This window comes from Zeugodacus cucurbitae, chromosome 2, assembly GCF_028554725.1.
Source record: "Zeugodacus cucurbitae isolate PBARC_wt_2022May chromosome 2, idZeuCucr1.2, whole genome shotgun sequence".
Lineage (NCBI taxonomy): Eukaryota > Metazoa > Arthropoda > Insecta > Diptera > Tephritidae > Zeugodacus > Zeugodacus cucurbitae.
Genome location: NC_071667.1, coordinates 26200409 through 26208640, shown reverse-complemented (window position 1 = coordinate 26208640; position 8232 = coordinate 26200409). Strand labels below are relative to the sequence as shown.

Below are 8232 nucleotides of genomic sequence, written 5' to 3'. Positions count from 1 at the left end.
CCTATATTTCGGTTTACAATTCAACTCAATTTCATTTGAAATTTATCGATAATAACTCAATCCGCGAATCAGTTGTAACTATTATCGCACTTCAACTTTTTTGTAATATTTGCAACACTTTAGCTTCTAATTCCATTCCTATCCCTATTGATAACCAATGTCAAAACAGTTGGATTTTAGAAAGCGACATATAAATATGTCACAAAATAAATTTTACATTAAATTTCTCTTTTTTCAAAATTGAATAGTTCAAAAAAATTGAATAGTCAAAAATTGCCAAAATTCTTAAATACAAATATTGAAACAAATTTATGATCTTCACCAACAAGGTTGTGCTGCTAACTGGCGCCGCGTCAGGTATTGGCGCTGCTACAGCAGTTCGTTTTTCGGAACTTGGTGCCCAATTGGCTATTGTTGATCTGAGCGTCGAGGGTCTTAAAAAGACGGCTGAGAATTGCATAAAATGTGCCAAGTCAAAAGATCAGGGCGAACCACTTCAAATTAAAGGAGACGTTAGTAAGCCGGCAGATTTGGAATGCATTGCCAAGTCCACGCTAAACAAATATAAAAAACTCGATGTGTTGGTAAATAATGCTGGTATTATGGAGGATGGTACTATTGAGAACACATGTCTGGAGCAGTTTGATCGCATGATTCACACCAATTTACGTTCGCAATTTTATTTGTCTTTATTATTGGTACCGGAATTGTTGAAGACCAAGGGTAATATTGTGAACACATCTAGTATATGCGGCATGCGTTCCTTCCCCAACACACTGGCCTACAACATATCCAAAGCGGGCGTAGATCAATTTACGCGCTGCGTAGCATTGGAACTTGGCGAGCGTGGTGTGCGCTGTAATTGTGTGAATCCAGGCGTGATTTATACGAATTTACAAAAACGATATTTAGATGAGAATGGCTACAAGGAGTTTCTTAAAAAAGCCAAATACACACACGCATTGGCACGCTATGGTCAACCAAATGAAGTAGCCAATGTAATATGCTTTCTAGCAAGTGATTTGGCAAGTTTTATTACTGGTCACAATATACCTGTTGATGGTGGGAGACACGCTATGACACCGCGCTAAGTTGCAAGCACATTCAAAAGTAACGACCTTCTTAAAAAATATGTGTTACAGGTGACAAAAAAAGTGATAGTCAATTATACTGTGAAGTCGATCGCCAACAAACAGGAAATATATGTTTATCGAATTTGAGCAACTACACTGGCTAACATCTCTGCTTTTCACTTTTGATTTCTGCTCATGCATCACAGAACTAATAGTGAAGCAACAGTGTTTCTGATAACAGCCAAAGGTACTTAAATACTTAAGTCTTATTGCTTTTTATCTGATTTGAATTTCACAAAGTGTGTATCGAATGATAGAATGGATTTCAAGGGCAAAGTTGTGCTAATAACGGGCGCCAGTTCTGGAATTGGTGCCGCCGCTGCACTGAATTTCGCCAAGTTTGGTGCCAAGCTGGCATTGGTTGGACGCAATACGGAAAATCTTAAGGAAACTGCAGCTAAATGTGAAAAAATCGCCGAGGACTCATTTGCCCCGTTATTGATAAAGGTCAATCTGATAGACGAGTCTGCTGTGCCAAGCATTATAAGTGAAGTGCTGGAACGTTACGGACAACTTGATGTGCTGGTCAACAATGCTGGCATCATTGAGAATGGAACAATTGAGAATACAAGCCTCGATCAATTTGATAGAATTATGGACACGAACGTGCGCTCCGTGTATCAGCTGACAATGCTCGCCGTACCCGAGTTGATCAAAACAAAAGGAAATATCGTAAATTTATCCAGCGTTTGCGGTTTACGTGCATTTCCCAATGTATTGGCGTACAATATATCCAAATCGGCTATTGATCAATTTACACGTTGTGTGGCTTTAGAACTAGCACCGAAAGGAGTGCGTTGTAATTCGGTCAATCCGGGTGTCATTGTCACCAACTTACACAAACGTGCTGGCATGAACGATGAAGCTTATGAGAAATTTTTGGAACATTGTAAAAGCACTCATGCGCTTGGCCGAGCTGGGGATGTGGAAGAAGTGGCCAATGCTATTTGCTTTTTGGCCAGTGACTTGGCCACATTTACCACAGGCATGAATATGCCAGTCGACGGCGGAAGACATGCTATGTGTCCCAGATAAATAAAAAAAAATTTCAATAAACGTGTGTTAACGAATAATAATTCCATTTATATATTAATATTTCAATATATATTAAATAAACGTTTCTAAATCATCATAAATGCATGTCTATAAAATATAAGCTTGGTTAATCTTTGATGTCTAGTGATATTCTATATAATTAAGTAGTTTTGTTGTTGCAATCATAATTTTATTATCCAATGTTTGTTAAACTATTACCGGCAATTTCAAATTTTACCGCTACTTATTTTATGGTCAGAATTGCTTAGAGCCAGTTTGCATACCATTTCCTTCCTGCAGCAGTCGACAATCGGATTTGAACGGGCTCTGTAGAACTTTTTCTGCAGCTACAACAAAAACTATGCCATACATACACATAAAATATCTTCAACCCAATTGATTTATTTATGAAAGAGTTGACTTTAGTAAAACGCCTACAATATGCCTTCTAATACTAAGCAAGTGTACCAATAACCAATACACTTTAAATTTCAATTACCAATCAACTTGTAAACTAATTAGAATTTCAGTAAATATTGCTTTTACAATCGCGTTGAGGTAATAAAAAAGTTAAAGAGCTCAATGTTACTTATGTTATTCTTTTTATTAAAAAATGAATTCTAATCATTTCAAACAAACTTAAGGGTACGTTAAACTTCGTATCCGTAAGATTTAATGATTTTGTTGAATGGTTCCGCTACCTTCGCAATGTTCTCGCGAGCCTTAACAGTCAACTTCTTCATGATTCTGTTGTGTTTAAGAGTGACACGCAACTTAGCCTTGCGTTTCCTTTCCAGACTCTTGACGACATCTTGGTAGTGCCAGCCGACTTCGCTTGACAAACGTCCGACTTGGCAGTATTTGCGGTCAGAACGCAGAGTGAGAATACGCATAGCGATTGGTACACAGACACGACGACGCTTGTCGTATGGTGGTGGAATACCATCAAAGACGCGGAGACGAGCAAGTGCAGCTTGGCCACGCTTGGTTTTGTGTGGGATCATTCCTACAAAAAAAGTAGTTTACCTTAATTACAAATTTGTTTATGTAGATATTACAAATATAATTAATGTCTGTGTGTCAGTTGTCGATTTTGTTACATATTCTGCTTCAAATAATGTAGGTAAGAAAAATTGTTCATCACTGCGGTATTAGTTATCCATAATTGAATACATTACGTACCTGAAAAAGAAGAAACGCATACATTAATGAATGCTTTAAACAAATTATAATCATATTGAAGCATTACAAATCAGTTACAATTAAATTGTTACATTTATACTTCAAATAATGTAGGTAAGAAAATTTAGTCATCACTAAATTATTTTGTTTTTGTTAACATAAAACATGAAATTTACCTCGTACAGCTTTGAAGAAAATCCTTGAAGGAGCACGGAAATGATATGGACCACGAGCAGGATTTACGTTACAACGCTTGCGCAAATATGCCAAGTACTTGATTTTATTTCTGTAGAAGTGGCCAGAGAGGTTCAATTCCTCGCAACGCACAACAGCTACTTTACCTCCTTGGAGCAGGTATTTGGCAACAACGGAGGCCAAACGGCCAACCAGATGGCCACGACCATCAATAACAACGGCCTGGAAATATACAAAACAAAAACTCAATCAAATTTGTATTCTTATAGAAATCGAGGTTAGGTTACAAATAACAACAAAAAACGTAGGCTTACAAACACATTTCATTATTAAATAATAACTGTATATACAAAATATATACAATACGTGTTCACATATTCGAAAATATCAATTCTGCAAATAATTTCACTTTTTGAGGCCCTTTTGAATTATCTTGCTCAACTAATTGGGCACGTGTACCAAGTTCCTCAATTGGAGACACGGACTTGAGCTAACGTTTCAACACTTTAGAATTCACATTTCCACACAAATTTGGTATTTTCGAAAAGCTTGCGTCGTAATGTACATTTTACACTAATTTCCATTAACTTTTAATGTATTTATATGCCTTTTTGATGTGAAAAAACGCCACTTACCCTATTCGACAAACCAGTCATGTTAAAGAACCGCACGGAAAGAAATGGACGAGTCTCACCTTCGTGCAACGGAAGTTGTGTTCCGTTCCTCTCCGATTTTTCAATATGGCGTAGTTATCGACTTTTTATCGTTTGGTTATGTTCGCAAAAGTGGTCATTTTGTGACATTCAAAAATTAAATTTTATTTAGCTATAAATTAAGATATGAAACAACTTGACTTTGAAGTTTAAAACAGTAATCAATGCAAAATACATTTTTAATTGTTAAAAGGAGCAAAAGTGATTCTGGATTGTTGTAAATATTCACACACGAACAATAAACATACAAATTCTTAATTTGTTTTTAGTTTTTAAACTAACAATTTTGAAGTGAAAATTTATTAATCGGATAACATATCAATGAATACACATTTCATGATACTTATATTAATAATATTATTGTCTGTGTATTCATTAATTATGTGTTGTTTATAATTTATAGTCATTGTGATTTGTTGGTTTAGTAAAGAAGAAGCATTTGCTACATTTACAAAAGTGAATCATTGAAGAAACAAATAAATCTGAATTTATAATATCACAAGTTGTTGGAGTGATAGTATCAAGCGTAGCAAATAAGTTGCACATTTTTACTAGTACATTGTAATTCCAAGTTAATAAATATCATAAATCAGGGGTGGCCCACTCTTAAAAAACCGGCTGACCACTCCCTATAGATAAAGAATACGAAACAAGTTCGATTGTAACCTTATCTTGTTTTTTATTTGTGAACACTTGCAACTATTCACTTAAATTGATAAAGACAATCTTTGTTTTCAAAAGAAAATTACCAGGAAAATGTGGAAAGCAACAGCTGGTCTGCAACTCCAAAATACTCAACCAGACGCTGATGATGATTGGGAGACCGATCCAGATTTTGTGAACGATGTTAGTGAACAGGAGCAACGATGGGGATCGAAAACGGTCGAGCGGAGCGGGCGTACGGCCGGCGCTATCGAGTAAGTGCATTTGATTACTCATAAATTAGTTGTAGTGTAACATAATAATATAATGATTCACCCTACGATTAATGCATAAATGTGTGTTTGTAGCATGGAAAAATTGCGTTCGGAAACAGAAAAAGCAGATCAAGATAAAAAGAAGAAAGAGTTAGAAGAACAAAATCCCGGTTATGGCTATGGTGGAAAGTTTGGTGTGCAAAGCGATCGCATGGATAAATCGGCAGTCGGACATGATTACCGAGCTACCGTTGAGAAACATGCTTCGCAAAAGGATTACAGCGAAGGTTTTGGTGGAAAATTTGGTGTGCAGAAAGACCGTGTTGACAAGTCCGCAGCAGGTTGGGATCATATAGAAAAAGTGGAAAAGCATGCCTCTCAGAAAGACTACGCGACTGGATTCGGAGGCAAATTTGGCGTTCAGTCGGATAGGGTAGATAAATCGGCCGTGGGATGGGACCACGTTGAGAAGGTTGAGAAACACGAGTCACAAAAGGGTAAAACACAAATTGCAGTGTTTAAAATAATTATAGAACTATACCTATTATTTTCATTCTAGATTACTCAAAAGGATTTGGTGGTAAATTTGGTATACAAGAAGATCGCAAAGACAAATCTGCTATGGGTTGGGATCATAAAGAAGCGCCACAAAAGCATGAGAGTCAAATTGATCACAAAGTGGTATGTTTTATATTTCAATAATATATTTTTAAATTATTATTATTATTATCTATATTTTAGGGATTTGGTGGAAAATTTGGTATACAAAAAGATCGCATGGATAAATCAGCTGCCGGTTTCGGAGATAACGAAAAGCAACAGGTTGGTACTACATATACTAAAGTAAAACCTAACATTGAGGGCGCAAAACCATCCAACTTACGTGCGAAATTTGAAAACCTTGCCAAAAACTCGGAAGAAGAAAATCGTAAAAGGGCTGAAGAGCAGAAACGCTTACGTGAGGAAAAAGATCGTCGCGATCGTGACGAAGCAGCCAAAAAGACAGTTATTGAAAATACGCCACTGCCAGCGGCTGAAGAAGCACGAGCTCCACCACCAAAGGGCAGTCGTTCCTCGATTTCCACGGGACGCGAAGGTGGTATTAGCAATGCTATAAGTGCATTCAATCAAATGCAATCGCCGACCGCAGAGAACCCTCCAACAGTACGTAAGGAGCCCATAATCATACCTAAAGCCCAACCGGTTGAAGTAGTAAGTCAAATAGAGGAGAAACAACAAAGTCAGCCGATTGTGGAGGAAGTAAAGAAGAATGTCACAATAACTGCACCACCACCTGATGTTATACCATCCATTGAAATAGAGACTGCAATTACACCACCACAGTTATCTTCACCAGAATGCCCGACGCAAGAACCGGTTTACGAGAATAAAGAAAGCATTGAACAAAAACAACAACAACATAAGCAGCAGCCAATGCAACAAAATCCACAACAACAAACGCAAGCAGAAGCAAAAAAAGTAGATGAAGTTGCTGCACTTGATAATGCAGTGCCCACTTCTGCCGCTCTGGCCGCTGCTGGCACCGAAGAAGCAATTTATTCTAATTCCGACAATTTAGCTGACTACATCGAAGATACGGGTATTCATGCGATTGCGCTATATGATTATGAAGCTGCTGACGACGATGAAATATCATTCGACCCCGACGATACGATTACCCACATCGAAATGGTAAATATAAATGAAAAATATTTTTGTAAAAAATCTTAATGTGTGCCGTTGCAGATTGATGAAGGCTGGTGGCGTGGTTTGTGCAAAAACCGCTATGGTCTTTTCCCGGCAAATTATGTGCAATTGGTAAATCAAAAAGCATGAATATGTTCATACATGTTCATTCTTATACAATTTTTTACTATAAAAGCATCAGAAAAGTCTGACAAGACACATTTATGCAAAGTTGGTTTTGCATTAGGTTAAGCTTTGTTAAAAATAATTAATTGAATGCTTCCTTAAAGGCTAAACAGGTGTAGAGACACAGTAGATATGTTAATAATAGACATGATTATTAAAAAGTAATAATAATTTTTCATAAATCATCCCTAACCAGTATTTACCTCAAACGCATTAAAGCAACGAATTGTTTTAAAGGAATACATACATGATTTATTGCAAGCTCAATTTCATATAATTCATGTTTTTAAATTTGACTTAACTTTAAATCTTTTATGCATGTTTTTTGAAAAAAAAATTATGTAAACAAATCAAAATTTTTAACTAACGACTAATACATAATGGTATTTCAAATAAAAGAAAATTTAGAATAAATTTAAGGAAAATGTGGATAAACAACAATGCCAGTAGCATTAATAGAAAAGAGCACAGTTTCTGGACATAAAATAGATTGATTCATAATTTAAAGATTGTTATACATTAATAAAATGCATTTTTATGGACTATGCATTTGACATTCTTGATATGTATGTGTATGTTTCTGGTTGAAGACTTAAATGTTACAAGTAGTGTATTTGTATAAAAAATATATAATAAAATTATAACAAACTCAATGTACAGTGTTTAAATTAAATATAATCTCTAACATTTTGCCTTAGTGAATTAAGAAGATAAAATAAGACGAGGTTAATTAAACAGAAAATCATAACCATGGATAATGCAAAAATCATCGTAAAACCTCCAAAAACTGCATTTTAGTTAATATACTGATACATCTTGGAAATACCGAATTAACATTACTGGAAACATGAAATCGTTTTGAGACTAAGCTATAATATTCCATTCTAAATTTGCATGTTATCTCGCAACAATCAAATTGATAATTCTTTGACAGTTTCCGTTTTGTTTTTGCTCATTGCCCTTCTTGGCGATATCGAAAACCAAACATAAGAACCGTCTTTAGATAAAAAGTACGTGCCAAGTAGCGATTCATATCATGTGAAAAAACGAAAATCACTATCAAATGAGATTATTTATACATAGGCATAGCTACCATGATGAAAAGTGACGGATTTTTCAATTCGTAAATGGCGGTTATATTTACAAATCTAACTTATAACATTAGCATTTCCTTCAGAGCCGTCA

General features: G+C 35.7%; 4 protein-coding genes across 7 annotated transcripts; 3 read left to right on the top strand and 1 right to left on the bottom strand.

Annotated features, from left to right (window-relative positions):
- Nucleotides 1–306: 306 nt before the first annotated feature.
- On the top strand, nt 307–1229 carry LOC105213106 (uncharacterized oxidoreductase TM_0325). Its single transcript, XM_011185672.3, has 2 exons — nt 307–1091; nt 1143–1229. The coding sequence occupies exon 1, from the start codon at nt 312–314 to the stop codon at nt 1089–1091; it is 780 nt and encodes a 259-aa protein (XP_011183974.1). The 5' UTR covers nt 307–311; the 3' UTR covers nt 1143–1229.
- Nucleotides 1098–3005, top strand: LOC105213105 (3-oxoacyl-[acyl-carrier-protein] reductase FabG-like). 2 transcript variants are annotated; one of them, XM_054236118.1, is made up of 2 exons: nt 1098–1320; nt 1391–3005. In XM_054236118.1, exon 2 carries the CDS (start codon nt 1392–1394, stop codon nt 2166–2168), a length of 777 nt encoding a protein of 258 aa, XP_054092093.1. In that variant the 5' UTR covers nt 1098–1320; nt 1391; the 3' UTR covers nt 2169–3005. The 2 variants fall into 2 exon arrangements, with proteins under 2 accessions (XP_054092093.1, XP_011183973.1); XM_011185671.3 differs by having other exon boundaries at nt 1374–3005.
- On the bottom strand, nt 2748–4339 carry LOC105213107 (60S ribosomal protein L13a). The gene is made up of 3 exons (XM_011185673.3): nt 4181–4339; nt 3527–3767; nt 2748–3174 (listed from the first exon to the last, which is right to left on the bottom strand). The coding sequence occupies exons 1-3, from the start codon at nt 4199–4201 to the stop codon at nt 2819–2821; spliced, it is 618 nt and encodes a 205-aa protein (XP_011183975.1). The 5' UTR covers nt 4202–4339; the 3' UTR covers nt 2748–2818.
- A 327-nt stretch (nt 4340–4666) lies between these two features.
- LOC105213109 (src substrate cortactin) lies at nt 4667–7700 on the top strand. Of its 3 annotated transcripts, none has more exons than XM_011185676.3 (6): nt 4667–4819; nt 5000–5175; nt 5269–5672; nt 5735–5856; nt 5917–6867; nt 6922–7700. In XM_011185676.3, the coding sequence occupies exons 2-6, from the start codon at nt 5015–5017 to the stop codon at nt 7009–7011; spliced, it is 1728 nt and encodes a 575-aa protein (XP_011183978.2). In that variant the 5' UTR covers nt 4667–4819; nt 5000–5014; the 3' UTR covers nt 7012–7700. The 3 variants fall into 3 exon arrangements, with proteins under 3 accessions (XP_011183978.2, XP_054092092.1, XP_054092091.1); XM_054236117.1 differs by having other exon boundaries at nt 4675–4812; XM_054236116.1 differs by having other exon boundaries at nt 4677–5175.
- Nucleotides 7701–8232: the final 532 nt, after the last annotated feature.